This window comes from Macaca mulatta, chromosome 15 (assembly GCF_049350105.2).
Source record: "Macaca mulatta isolate MMU2019108-1 chromosome 15, T2T-MMU8v2.0, whole genome shotgun sequence".
In the NCBI taxonomy this organism is placed as follows: domain Eukaryota; kingdom Metazoa; phylum Chordata; class Mammalia; order Primates; family Cercopithecidae; genus Macaca; species Macaca mulatta.
Window position 1 is genome coordinate 17,246,654 of NC_133420.1, and position 16,652 is coordinate 17,263,305.

Here is a 16,652-nt window from a genome sequence, read left to right on the forward strand (position 1 = left end):
ACGAGCCTGGGCCAGTCACTTTGCCAGCCACCACCCCCAGTCCCTTGATCTCTAGGACACACCCCATGTTGGTCTGTGCACGCAGCCCAGTACACAGTAGGTGTGCCAGAAATAGCTGCCCACTGGGCTGGAGTGGAGCTGTCACTCACGGGCCCCAAGGACAGGGCCTGCCCAGAGGGCGTCCCGTGTGGGCCGAAGCTAACAGCCCAGTCCTCCAAGTGACCCCTTGGAGGCACACTGCCCAGAGGTCGCAGCATGAGCCCTAGGCACGCGCTCTGCTGCCGCTCTCCTGGCCGTAGCTCTCACCTGCTCCCTGACCTCCACTAACGCTGACTTAGGGGAGGCTGTGGGGTCCCCACACTTGCAGATCGGCACATCACTCCCAACCGCCTCTGCTGCCACCACTGGTCATCAGGACTGTTGTAGCTAACAGTGATTATCAACAGAAAGGCCCGCCCCTGGCAGTGGGCGCCCAGGGGTAGACACGTACACTGTGGGCCGCTCACTCTTTCATCCTTTGAAGGACCAGTAAGCGTGGTGGTGGGCAAGACATGGCACGTGGAAGGCACACTGGCATCATCTCTGCAGGAGGGTGCCCTGCCCACTCCGCCCTACCCTGACTGCCCACCGAAAAGTGCCAGAGACCCTCCCTGCTGGCATGAGGGAAAGGGAGGGCCCTGCTCCATGTCCACCCACGCTCTGCGTGTCCTTGGCCAACTTATTGAATCCCTCTGTGCCCGTTTTCCCCTGGAATCCTCTGCCTAGAATGCAGGCCAGAATGTCCCACCACCAGCGGCTACTACCCCCACTCCCCACTGTGGGGATACACACCACACACACACAACACGATACACACACCACACACCACACTACATACACGAAACACCATACACACATACCACACACAAACATACACACCAAGCACTACACACACCACACACTACACACCAAACACCGTACACACACCACACACGACATACATGCCAAACAACACACACACCACACACCACACACCACATACTACATACACCACACACTACACACACCACACATGACATACATACCAAACAACACACACACCACATACACACCACATGCTACATATACCACACACTACACACACCACACACGACATACATACCAAACAACACACACACCACACACCACATACACCACACCACACACACAACATACACACACCACACGCACCACATACACACCACGCACCAACATACACACACCACACACAGAGCATACATATCAAACACCGCACACACCACACATCACATACACACTACACACTACATACACCACACACTACACACACCACACACGATACACATACCACAACACAACATACACACTACACACCATACACACACCACAAACATACACACCAAACACCACATACTACATACATATCACACATCACACTAAACACACCACCATACATACACCACACACAACGTACACACCAAATACCATGCTCACACCACACACCACACACAATACATACCACACACCACATACACACCATGCAATACACACTACACACACCACACACACAACATACACACCAAACACCATGCACACACCACACACATACCAAACACTATACACACCACACACAACATACACAAAATATACACCAAATGCTACACACTACACACACCAAACCACACATACAACATACATGCCAACCACACACACACACCACATATCACATACTACATACACCAAACACCATATACATACCACACACACAACATATATACCAAACCACACACACACCACACACACCAAACACCACATACACACAACATACATACCAAACACTATACACACACTGCACACACCAAACACCACATACCGCATACAAGCCACACCATACTACACACCACACACACCACATACATACACCACAGACAACATACACACCAAACACCATACACACACCACACACACACTACACACACCAAACACCACATACCACATACACACCATACACTACACATTATACACAAGCGCGGTGCACACCACACATACAACATACACCAAACACCATATACATAGACCACACACCACATACACACAGAACACATACATGCACACACATCCCACACATGACACACACACCACATACACGACACATTCACACACTCACACACACGCACACCCCCCTCTCATCTTCCTCAGCTTTCCCCAGAAAGCCCCCACACTTCCCGCCACCCCGGCGGCCAGGCCTTCCGAGCTGCTGGTCGCGAGGGGTGATGATGGATTTCTGCTGTGGAACTTGGTTCAGCACAGACAGTCTCAGCCTAAAGTGCTCCATAGTGCAGGACAGCCCTGAAGCTCTGTGACAAGGAGATCCCCGGGCACCAGCTGCTGCCCAGAGTCACTCATATCGCCCCCTCCCCACTGTGCAGAGTCACACGCACACCACACACACACACCACACACACCACACACCACACACCACACACACCACACACACCACACACACACCACACACACACCACACACCACACACACACCACACACACACCACACACACACCACACACACACCACACACCACACACACCACACACACCACACACACCACACACACACCACACACACCACACACCACACACCACACACACCACACACACCACACACCACACACCACACACACCACACACACCACACACACCACACCACACACACACCACACACTACACACACCACACACACCACACACATCACACACCACACACCACACACACACCACACACACACCACACACACCACACACCACACACACACCACACACACACCACACACCACACACCACACACACACCACACACCACACACACCACACACCACACACCACACACCACACACACCACACACCACACACACCACACACCACACACACACCACACACACCACACACCACACACATCACACACCACACACACCACACACCACACACACCACACACACACCACACACACACCACACACCACACACACACCACACACACCACACACCACACACACCACACACACCACACACCACACACACACCACACACACCACACACCACACACATCACACACATCACACACCACACACCACACACACCACACACACACCACACACACACCACACACACACCACACACCACACACACACCACACACACCACACACCACACACACCACACACACACACACACACCACACACACACCACACACACACCACACACACCACACACACCACACACACCACACACACCACACACCACACACACACCACACACACCACACACACCACACACCACACACCACACACACCACACACACACCACACACACACCACACACCACACACACACCACACACACACCACACACCACACACCACACACCACACACACCACACACACACCACACACACACCACACACACACACACACCACACACCACACACACACCACACACACCACACACACACACACACCACACACACACCACACACCACACACACACCACACACACCACACACACCACACACCACACACACACCACACACACCACACACACCACACACCACACACACCACACACACCACACACCACACACACCACACACACACCACACACACACCACACACACCACACACCACACACACACCACACACACACCACACACCACACACACCACACACACACCACACACCACACACACACCACACACACACCACACACCACACACCACACACACCACACACACCACACACACACACCACACACCACACACACACCACACACACCACACACCACACGCACCACACACACCACACACACCACACACACCACACACACACCATACACACCACACACACCATACACTACACACACCACACACACCATACACACCACACACACACACCACACACACCACACACCACACACACCACACACACACCACACACACCACACACCACACACACCACACACACCACACACACACACCACACACACCACACACACACCACACACCACACACACACCACACACCACACACACACCACACACACACCACACACACCACACACCACACACACACCACACACCACACACACCACACACACCACACACACCACACACCACACATCACACACATCACACGCCACACACACCACACACCACACACCACACACACCACACACCACATATACCACACACCACACACACCACACATACCATACACATCACACACCACACACACACCACACACACCACACACACCACACACCACACACATCACACACCACACACACACCACACATACCACACACCACACACACACCACACACACAACACACACCACACACACCACACACCACACACACCACACACACACACCACACACACCACACACCACACACACACACCACACACACCACACACCACACACCACACACACCACACACACCACACACACACCACACACCACACACACCACACACCACACACACCACACACACCACACACACCACACACACACCACACACACCACACACCACACACACCACACACATCACACACCACACACACCACACACCACACACCACACACATACCACACACCACACACACCACACACACCACACACACACCACACACCACACACACACCACACACACCACACACACCACACACACCACACACCACACACACCACACACACCACACACCACACACACCACACACACACCACACACCACACACACACCACACACACCACACACCACACACCACACACACCACACACACCACACACACACACCACACACCACACACACCACACACACACCATACACCACACACACACCACACACACCACACACACCACACACACCACACACACCACACACCACACACACACCACACACACACCACACACCACACACACACCACACACACACCACACACCACACACCACACACACCACACACACCACACACACACACACACCACACACCACACACACACCACACACACACCACACACCACACACCACACACACACCACACACACACCACACACCACACACCACACACCACACACACCACACACACCACACACACACACCACACACCACACACACACCACACACACCACACACCACACACACCACACACACACCACACACACACCACACACACACCACACACCACACACACCACACACCACACACACCACACACACACACACACCCCACACACACACCACACACACACCACACACACCACACACACCACACACACCACACACACCACACACACCACACACCACACACACACCACACACACCACACACACCACACACCACACACCACACACACCACACACACACCACACACACACCACACACCACACACACACCACACACACACCACACACCACACACCACACACCACACACCACACACACCACACACACACCACACACACACCACACACACACACACACCACACACCACACACACACCACACACACCACACACACACACACACCACACACACACCACACACCACACACACACCACACACACCACACACACCACACACCACACACACACCACACACACCACACACACCACACACCACACACACCACACACACACCACACACACACCACACACACACCACACACACCACACACCACACACACACCACACACCACACACACCACACACACACCACACACCACACACACACCACACACACACCACACACCACACACCACACACACCACACACACCACACACACACACCACACACCACACACACACCACACACACCACACACCACACACACCACACACACCACACACACCACACACACCACACACACACCATACACACCACACACACCATACACTACACACACCACACACACCATACACACCACACACACACACCACACACACCACACACCACACACACCACACACACACCACACACACCACACACCACACACACCACACACACCACACACACACACCACACACACCACACACACACCACACACCACACACACACCACACACCACACACACACCACACACACACCACACACACCACACACCACACACACACCACACACACACCACACACCACACACCACACACACCACACACACCACACACACCACACACACCACACACCACACACATCACACACCACACACACACCACACATACCACACACCACACACACACCACACACACAACACACACCACACACACCACACACCACACACACACCACACACACCACACACCACACACACCACACACACACACCACACACACCACACACCACACACCACACACACCACACACACCACACACACACCACACACCACACACACACCACACACCACACACACACCACACACACACCACACACACCACACACACCACACACCACACACACCACACACACCACACACACACCACACACACCACACACACCACACACACCACACACCACACACACCACACACATCACACACCACACACACCACACACCACACACCACACACATACCACACACCACACACACCACACACACCACACACACACCACACACCACACACACACCACACACCACACACACCACACACACACCACACACCACACACACACCACACACACCACACACACCACACACACCACACACACCACACACCACACACACCACACACCACACACACCACACACACACCACACACCACACACACACCACACACACCACACACCACACACCACACACACCACACACACCACACACACACACCACACACCACACACACCACACACACACCACACACCACACACACACCACACACACCACACACACCACACACCACACACACCACACACACCACACACACCACACACCACACACACCACACACACACCACACACACACCACACACCACACACACACCACACACACACCACACACCACACACCACACACACCACACACACCACACACACACACACACCACACACCACACACACACCACACACACACCACACACCACACACACACCACACACACACCACACACCACACACCACACACCACACACACCACACACACCACACACACACACCACACACCACACACACACCACACACACCACACACCACACACACCACACACACCACACACCACACACCACACACACCACACACACCATACACACCACACACACACACCACACACACCACACACCACACACACCACACACACCACACACACCACACACCACACACACCACACACACCACACACACACACCACACACACCACACACACACCACACACCACACACACACCACACACCACACACACACCACACACACCACACACCACACACACACCACACACACACCACACACCACACACCACACACACCACACACCACACACACCACACACCACACACATCACACACCACACACACCACATATACCACACACCACACACACCACACACACCATACACATCACACACCACACACACACCACACACACCACACACCACACACATCACACACCACACACACACCACACATACCACACACCACACACACACCACACACACTACACACACACCACACACACCACACACACACCACACACACCACACACACCACACACACCACACACACACACCACACACCACACACCACACACACCACACACCACACACACCACACACACCACACACCACACACACCACACACACCACACACACACCACACGCACCACACACACCACACACCACACACACCATACACTACACACACCACACACACCATACACACACACCACCAAGTGAGTGTCCAGGCTCTGGGCCTTCACACCCCACCCCCCCCCGCCACGAGGAAGAAGCAGATGGTGTCACTGCAGGGCCCAGGGAGTCCCCATGAGGGTGCTGGGCTCAGTCCCATCCCTGTAGCCCTAAGAGCGCTCCGAGCCCAAGGCCACAGGGCTGTGAAACAGGGCCCTCCTGACCGGGAAGGAGGCCAGGGGCAGCCCAGGCGGCAGGACCAGTGGGGAGAGGCAGTGCTATCAGAAGGGATTTGGGTGAGGCTGACAGGCTCAGGGCTGGCCCCTGACTGATCAAGGCTGCATGTGGCAGTCAGGGGACACAGACAGGGCAGGAGTCCTGGGACTGGGTGGGTCCCACCTTCCACTATCTCCCACCTCCCAAAAGCTCAGAACGGCTGCTTGCTGTTAGCAGAGACCAACACAAGGTGGCGCCATAGTCAAGGGCCGAGGACCTGGGGGTGGGGGGTAGTGGGCGCAGGTGGCCAGGTGGGCAGCTCTGCGCGTGGGGATCCCGAGGGGCTCTCAGAGCTCCCACCCAGGTCCTGTCCCCTGCCTAGGTGGGTGCCATCCCTACCTGCCTCTCCCTGAGTACTGTTCCGGGGCCTTCCTGGGTGCCCTGCAGCTCACGGATGAACGACCGAGACTAGAGATGCTCCCCAGGCTCCTGCCAGGCTTTGGTGATCTGCCACTTGCTACCAGACACCAGACAGCACCCTCCAGAGAACCTCAGCCCCACAGAGGGGAGGCGGCGCTCCCAGCCATGGAGGAGCCCAACGCCGAAAGAAGCAACTGAGGCAGTGGCGGGGGCTGAGGACGGATCTTCTGGGTGGGGTCGTGGGGTTCACAAAAAGGCAGAAGCCAGGCATCCGGCACATTTCCTGAGCCCTCCTAAGGTGCCAGCCCCATACACGCATGGGGTCCCACTGAGTTCTCACAGCAGCCCCGCACAGAGAGGGCTGGTACAACCCCACTGTACAGACAGGGAAAGTGAGGCTCAGAAAGGAGATGGAAACTGTCCTGAGTTACACAGCCAGGAAGGGCCAGGGCAGGGTTCGGCGCCAGGCAGCTGACCCAAGGCGGCTATCGGCCCCGCACTGTGCTCCTGCCCCAAAGACAAGCCCAGAAAAGCTGGTTTGGCCAGAACCACTGAATCCATCCTCCGTGGGAAAGTCAGGGGCATGGGGAGAGGCGGGCTGACCACAAAGCCCCAACCCACAAGGGCCCTGGGCTGCCTCAGCCCCAGAGATCACACCCCAGATGCTGAGGGGCATAGGGGAGCAGGGCAGGGGTCACGCTTGTCCATACTCTGAGTCACACCCCGGCTGTGTGACTTCAGGCAAGTCACTTAACCCCTTTGGGCCTGGATTGCCCCTAATAAAAGGGAGTGAATGCTAACACCATCCTGCAGGGTTGACAATGGGATGAACTATCTGGCATGCTGCTGACAAGAAGCATGTGCCCTGTGGGCTCCGCCTGCCACGCACAACCCAGGGCACTGGAACGTGAGTGGCGACTCCTTCCTAGGCCAGCCCACCCCACCTCCCCAGGCCCACCCCAGACGCAGCTTCACCTCTGACGGGGCACGGCAGGCTGGCGTTCTCTCCGGCCACTCGCTCCAGCAGGCCGCTGGTCTCATCAGCACCCCAGTGTGGTGGCTCTGTAGGAAGGCAACATGGCCACACCCATACCTCGAGCCCAAAGCCTGGGACCCCTCAACCCCTGCTTCCAAGGAACCCAGGGCCAATGGGGAGGGCGTCCCCTTCCAGAATCCCAGCCCCTAGCCTCCTGGCAAGTCCAGCAGCCACCAGGGCTGAGCCCCACAGGCTGGGGAGGCTGAGCTGTGCCCTCAAACACAAGGGGCCATGAGTGTTCTCTCTCAGCAGTGGCTTTCCAAGCTTTTATTTATTTATTTATTTTAAGAGATGGGGTTTCACTATGTTGGCCAGACTGGTCTCGAACTCCTGGGCTCAAGCGATCCGCCCACCTCGGCCTCCCAAAGTGCTGGGATTACAGGCATGAGCCACCACACTTAGCCCCAAGCTTGTTTTAAATTCCTAATAGTGAAACTGCTAGCACCACTGATCCAGAACTTTCTATGCGCCAGGTGCTTCATACAGCTGGGGTCAGAGAGTGTAGGTGACCGGCCTATGGTTGTCTGGATGGCCCTGGGTCCAGTGCCACTCCCCAGTTACTGCCTTAGGTGCCTCTGTCCATCCAGGTACTCAGGGGCCCCACAGGTCACCGCCCAAGGGGAAGGAATACAGGGAACCCCTGCTGGGAGCTCTGAGGACCACCTGGTCCATACCCAAGGGCTGACAAAAGCTCCTGAACACAGGATAGCTTTAAGGTCCAAGAAAGGGCCAGGGCACTATCTGTCCCAGGAAGGAAGGGAACGGGCAGGCACAGAGCCCGGAACAGAGACGAGCACCTCCCAAGTCCAGGCTGTGGCTGTGAGAACTGGGGAGAAGCAGGTTCTGGGGTCAGGGAGACTCACCCAGCACCCTGAGCTCCACCTCCCAGGCGTCCACCCCGGCGCTGTTGGAGGCCTCACAGCGGTACCTCCCGGCATCAGAGGTTCTGACGGCTGCGAAGTGGACGGAGTCCTCAGGCCCGCGGCCCCGCAGGACCACGCCATCCTTGGACCAGTTCAGCTGGGGCTCTGGGTTACCCTCAGCCACACAGTTCAGATCCAGGGCTTCTCCCACCAGCACCTTCAGAACCCGAGGGCCTGGCTGCACCTGAGGCGGGACTGAGGAGCCACAGGAGGGATATCAACGTGGGGGGACTCAGGCGAGAGGGTCCCAGAACCCAGACCCAAGCCACATCTCAGATGTCACCAACCAGCAAAATTGTCATGGAGCACAATCTAAGGCTGGCAGGAAAAGACGTTGGGACACCCCACGTGGACTCCCCCAAAGTGAGCGAGCTCCGGTCTTTCACCTGAACACACGCGCTGTCATGAAAGACTCAACCCTCAGGGCTGAGCTTGTACATCCCTCTGTCCCCACCAACGTGCCCGACATCACTTAAGAACCGCCACTCAGGCCTGGGAGCTGTGGCTCACGCATGTAATCCCAGCACTTTGGGAGGCCGAGGTGGGCAGATCGCCTGAGGTCAGGCATTTGACACCAGCCCGGCCAACATGGCAAAACCCCATCTCTACTAAAAATACAAAAATTAGCTGGGTGTGGTGGCGCACACCTGTGATCCCAACTACTCAGAGGCTGAAGCACAAGAATTGCTTGAACCCGGGAGGCAGAGGTTACAGTGAACTGAGATCGTGCCACTGCACTCCAGCCTGTGTGACAGAGGGAGGCTCTGTCTCAAAAAAAAAAAAAAAAAGCACCACTTGGGATTCATCCAGCTCAGTGCACAGGTGGGGAAACTGAGGCAGGGCATAGGGGTTGACTCATAATGGCCAAGCAAGGTTGGGAGGCAGCATGTGCAGAGGTGGCTCCAATCCCAGTTCAGTCAAGGGACTCTGTTCCAGCCAGAGCCTGAGTTCCCCCTTGTCACAACCCCTTCCGCCCCACGGGATGAAATGAGGTGCAGCACTAAAGCAGCCAGCACAGAGCCTGGTGCCTGGCATGCTGTGGCTGGAGTCACTCCAGCTGGGCATCATCGCTGCCCTGTCCTTCCCTCCCCCTGGCTGTGGCTACCCGTTCTTTCACATTTGTGGTTTCAAGTCACTTTCTCATCCTCCATCTCACTCTGTCCTTCCTACGCGGCAGGTGATGCCATCCACGTCTGCACATTTTGCAGAGGGGGAAACTGAGGCTCAGAAAGGTTATATGACTTGGCCAGAGTCGCCCCCCTCCCTCAGTGGATAGGAGCTGGCACCAACCCTGGGTCCGAGTGTCCAAGGGTCCAGGCCCCTGAGGGACCAGACTGCTTGGGCATAAGACAATTCTCAGAGTCCAGGGGCCACCCTGCTCCAGGCACTGCATGGGACACTGGGACAAGTGTCCTGGACCCTCGAGGGAAGCTGAGGTGCACCCACTCCCTACACAGTTTCTGAGAAGGAGCCCGGATATAAGACCACCCATGGGAACCTGGCCCTTGGGTGGAGACCAGCCCCTTAGCCCAGGGCCTGGATGCCCAGGAGGGCTCCCTGCCCAGGGGCACAGAGAGTATGGATGCCCTGCCCTCCTGTCGATCTCTCTCTCATACACACCCACTGAAAACAATAACAGCTTCCACTGCTCTGAGCATTCAATGCCCACAGTGGTGGCTTTAATGTGCCTCACTTTATAAGAGGAGGAAAGCAAAGCTCAGAGAGGCCAAGTGACTGGCCTAAGATCACACAGCCAGTCAGCAGCAGAGTCGGGATTCAAACCCAGCTCTGCCAACATTGAGGCCCTGCTCATTACCCTGCCTCCCTGTTCCCGTGTCTCTCTCACACCCCCATGCAAACCTACGGGAACCCTGGCGCCCCCTCCCACTCTGGGCCTCAGCCTGTCCATCTGTAAAATGGGGTGTGAGCTTAGATTCGGGGCAGCACGCTTTTTCTGTAAAGAGTCAGATGGTCAGGATGCTGGGCTGTGAGGCCAGGCCGGCTCTCTCCACTTCTCACCTCTGCCGTCAGAGGGTAAAGCGCCACCAGTAGCACATACATGAATATCTGTGGGTGTGTTTCAATAAAACTTGTATTTATAAACACTGAATTTTTGTTTTATTTTGTTTTGTTTGAGACAGGATCTCGCACTGTTACCCAGGCTGGAGTACAGTGGCATGATCACGGCTCACTGCAGCCTCGACCTCCTGGGCTCAATCTATCTTCCCACCTCGGCCTCCTGAGTAGCTGGGACTACAGGTGCGGACCACTGCGAGTGGGTAATTTTTTATTTTTTGTAGAGATGGGGTCTTGCTATGCCGACTAGGCTGGTCTCGAACTTCTGGGCCCAAGCCATCCTCCCACTTAGGCCTCCCAGAGTGCTGGGATTATAGGCATGAGCCACCATGGCTGGCCAACACTGAAATGCGAATTTCAGATAAATTTGAAATGTCACGAAACATTATTTGGTTGGTTTTTGTTGTGCGTGTCCAATTATTTTAAAAAGTAGAAGCCATTCTTCACTGGCTCATGATCCCTGAAAACAGGAGGGTGGATTGGGCCCTGGGGCCATAGTTGGGCCTGTCCCGGATGCCTCTCAGGGTTCTTTCGGAGGACGAGTGACTTCCCTTTTCAGTGTATGACGCTCACTGGCTGGCTCCCTTTGAATGAGCCCTGGACTCACAGGGAAACGCCTCCTCCTGGGACCCTCCACCAGGCTGGGAACCAGAACCACAGTGGGGTACGTGGGGACCTCAGACAAGAGGAAGGGATGCACGGAGAGAGAGCGGCACCTCCTGTTACAGGTGCACAAAGTGCCTCGTTGATGGCAGTGGTGGGCGCAGGAGCTCAGAAGGGCCTCTTGGGGGGCATTAAGATGCTCCCAGCAGGACGGGGCTCTGTGGCACCTCACAGGCCTCTTCCCATCGCCACGCCCTGGGCTCCCAGCTGGGCCTCGCGCACCAGGCAGAGACACTCTCAGACCCACCTTCGTGGGTTCCCCTCTGACCCCCGTCCTCCCAAACCCAGGTCCCCACTGCTCTCTGCCCTGTGTTCTTGGGATTCTCTGAACAGTATCTCCAGGACCCCCCAGGAGGTATGGGGAGAGGTGGAGAAAAAGTGTAGAGGAGGAGACACAGGCCTGAGAGAGACAGGAAGTGGGGGTGGCAAGAGGAGGTGGCAGAGGCACACGGAGGGACAGGTGACAGAGCCTGACAGACCTGAGCGTGGGCTACAGGAGGGGCACGGAGAGACCTGAGGGACACGCAGGGTGATGGGGGACAGGGAGGGACTGGGGCTGCCAACTGGTCCTACCTTGCACCCCAAGGACGTAGCGCCGGGAGGTGGACCCCGCAGGGTTACTGGCTGTGCACTCGTAGTGGCCGCTGTCACCCACCTGGACCTGGGCCAGACGCAGGGAGCCAGACGGGAGGAGGCCATGCCTGCAGGAATGAGGAGCGCTGGTGAGACCTCCGCTGATCCCACACACATGGAAAGGCTTCAAGACCCAACTTGAACCAGCCACCTCCGCCAGGAAGCCTTCTGGTAATGCAACAGCACCCACCATCTAGCCCCCACCCCCGCCTCCACCCTCCCTGAACCACCAGGCCAGGGCCAGTCCCATGCCTACTGGTGTAAGAGAAGAAGAGCCCTGGACTAGGAGTCCACTGGCTTGGGTTCGAGTTTAAACTCTAAATCCTTCCTAGCTGTGTGGCCTCAGGCAAGTTGCTTCACTTCTTGGAGTCTCATCTATAAAATGGGCATGCTAAGATGGCCTGTGTCTGGGCTAGAGCTGGTAAACGGAGTCCATCACAGGCTCAGCCCAGGGCCAGGAACCTGCCCACCGCTTGACACCTGTTGACTGCGGGTGGCAACTCCCCCTCCTCTGCCACACACACCTACCCTGCGTGTGGGATGAAGACGCTGGCAGCCCTGAGGCCCTCTGGTCTGGTGCCAGGGCCGGCCTGACTCTGACTGCAGTTGCTTGGTGCTCTCAGTCCAGAACTGTGTTGAGGGTCCTCAGGAGGAAGCTGCGGAGCCCCCACCCCCACTGCCATCGTTATCCTCCCCAGTCTGGCTCAGCTTGATAAGTCACATGACCCCCATCCCACAGGGATGTAGGACCCCCAGCCAGGCTCCTGCAGCTGGGCTGGACCCCAAGGGCCCCCTGCAGACATGATGTCACTGGCCCATATGTGCTGGCTCTGCACAGCCCCTGCCTCCATAGAACAGGGAAGGCAGCTGCGGCCACTGACCCTGGCTGGCCCCGAGAGCACGCAGCCAGCACAGGCCGGCGGGGTCGGGGGGGGGGCTCCAAGGCCCAGTCGCTGGCCCCTGCGCTCACCAGCTGGGCTGTAGAACCCAGCAGGCCTGGGATGCTCCAGTCCTGGCCCCCACCTTGCTTTCTGCTGAGCCTCAATTTCCTCCTCTGCAAAACGGGGATTACAGAGCCCCTTATAGAATCCTTAGGGCCCTCATAGCCGCCACCTCGCAGGCAGCTGCAAGGATCACATGAGACATGGTAAGCAACGTGCAGGCCGTGCAGTCATTAAACAGGGCAATACTGTCAGTAACTCTCGGGCTACTAGCTGAGAACTCTGTCTCCCCATCTGTAAAGTAGGGCAATGACAGCCCCTTCCCAGCCATCCCCTCCATCCATTTGTCCCGAGCATCCAACTGCCTCTTGGGACAAGTTCTCTAAGGATGGCTGTGGATGACACAGTGGGTGGTGGTCTCTAGAGCCTGGGCACTGGGCTGGATTGCCTGGGTCTAACCTGCTGGGCCATGTGCTTGCTGTGTGAGGTTGAGCAAGTCACCTCACCTTCCTGTGCCTAATTCATCTTTTTTTGGAAAATAGAGTCATCAGCTGTGCTCATTGCTCACAGGGTTGTCAAAAGAACTGAATGGCCTAATTCATAGCACGGCGTCTGGAACAGAGAGGTATTCAACCCAGGTCAGCGGCTTCCACGGAGACAAGAGCACATGCATAAATAATACGTAATGTTTTGCCTGTTTTAAAACTTGCATCATGAGCTATATCATGACATAAATGGCATCATGACTATATACATATATAGGTCTATTCACTCCTTTTTGACTGTTGTGTAATATTCCCTTGTATGATCACACCACAATTTATTAACTTGCTCCCTTTTGAGTGGACACTTAAACATTTAGATCTTTATCTCTTCCTTCTTTCCTTCCTTTCTCCTTTCTCTCTCTCTCTCTCTCTCTCTCTCTGTTTCACACTGCTGTATGCATCTCACATGCACTGGAGCAGGTCTCCTGGGCTACAGGCTCACACCCTCTGCTCTCGAAGATCTCACACCTTGCAGGGCAGGGGTTCTCATCAGAATCTCCCAGCTGCATGTGAAACATGCTGATTCTCAGGCCCTGCCCAGAGACCCATTCCATGGGGGAGGTAGGAATTGGGGTTTTACTAAAAAACCCCAGGTAGATGATACAAGTGGCTGGGGAACCATTTCCAGGGAACCACTGCCTGGGGACATGAAGAAGTGCCCCTTCCCCAAGAAGCAGCATGGCAGAGCAGATGGGTGTGGGTCTTTGACGGCAGGTGTCCTGCTGAGAACCACCATTCTGCCTCTTACAGGTTGACCTTGGGCCAAGGACGCCATCTCCCTGAGTTTCAGTGTCCGTATCTACTATGAACTGATATCACGCACACAAAGCCTGCAGTGCCCAGGACATAGTATATGGACAACACCTGCTCATCTTTCAATACTGAGACATCACCTCCTCCAGGTCACCTAAACTGCCTTGCTATTAGTGTGACACAAATCCCCAGCCAGTGTCTGGGATCTCTCCCCAGTCTTCAATCAGCTGGGCAGCCCTGAACAGTTGCTCAGTCTTTACAGTGCAAAGGAAAACGCGAGAAAACACCACATAAATATGTATGTGTCCTGGCAACGGGTAAACATTTCCCCTGCGTAGCTCTACTCTATCTGCCACCCCAGCTTGAATTTTCTCTTCTACAGCATTTTTAAAAATTAAATAATGTTGACATGTTGACACCCACTAATCAAGGGCCAAATCCATTTGATGCTGAAACTTATACACTCAATCACATTCCAGGCTGGGATGCAGTTCCCTCCCTAGACTTCATCGCAACACCTGGGCTGGCAAACAGGGACGATGTGGGCCAGTGGGAAGAGGTCTGGGCTAGAAACTGGAGTTCTGGATCCGAGGTC

The 16,652-nt window shown here is 55.7% G+C and overlaps 1 protein-coding gene across 3 annotated transcripts in view; it reads right to left on the reverse strand.

The window, feature by feature from the left end:
- The window catches only part of HMCN2 (hemicentin 2), a 178,031-nt gene that overhangs the window by 89,856 nt on the left and 71,523 nt on the right, over positions 1-16,652 (reverse strand). For all 3 annotated transcript variants that reach the window (XM_077967520.1, XM_015116555.3, XM_077967519.1), the window contains exons 23-25: positions 13,759-13,886; positions 10,387-10,641; positions 9,463-9,549 (exon numbers count right to left, since the gene is read on the reverse strand). In XM_077967520.1, the coding sequence (XP_077823646.1) occupies positions 9,463-9,549; positions 10,387-10,641; positions 13,759-13,886 (470 nt within the window). The remainder of the gene's footprint in view (positions 1-9,462; positions 9,550-10,386; positions 10,642-13,758; positions 13,887-16,652) is intronic.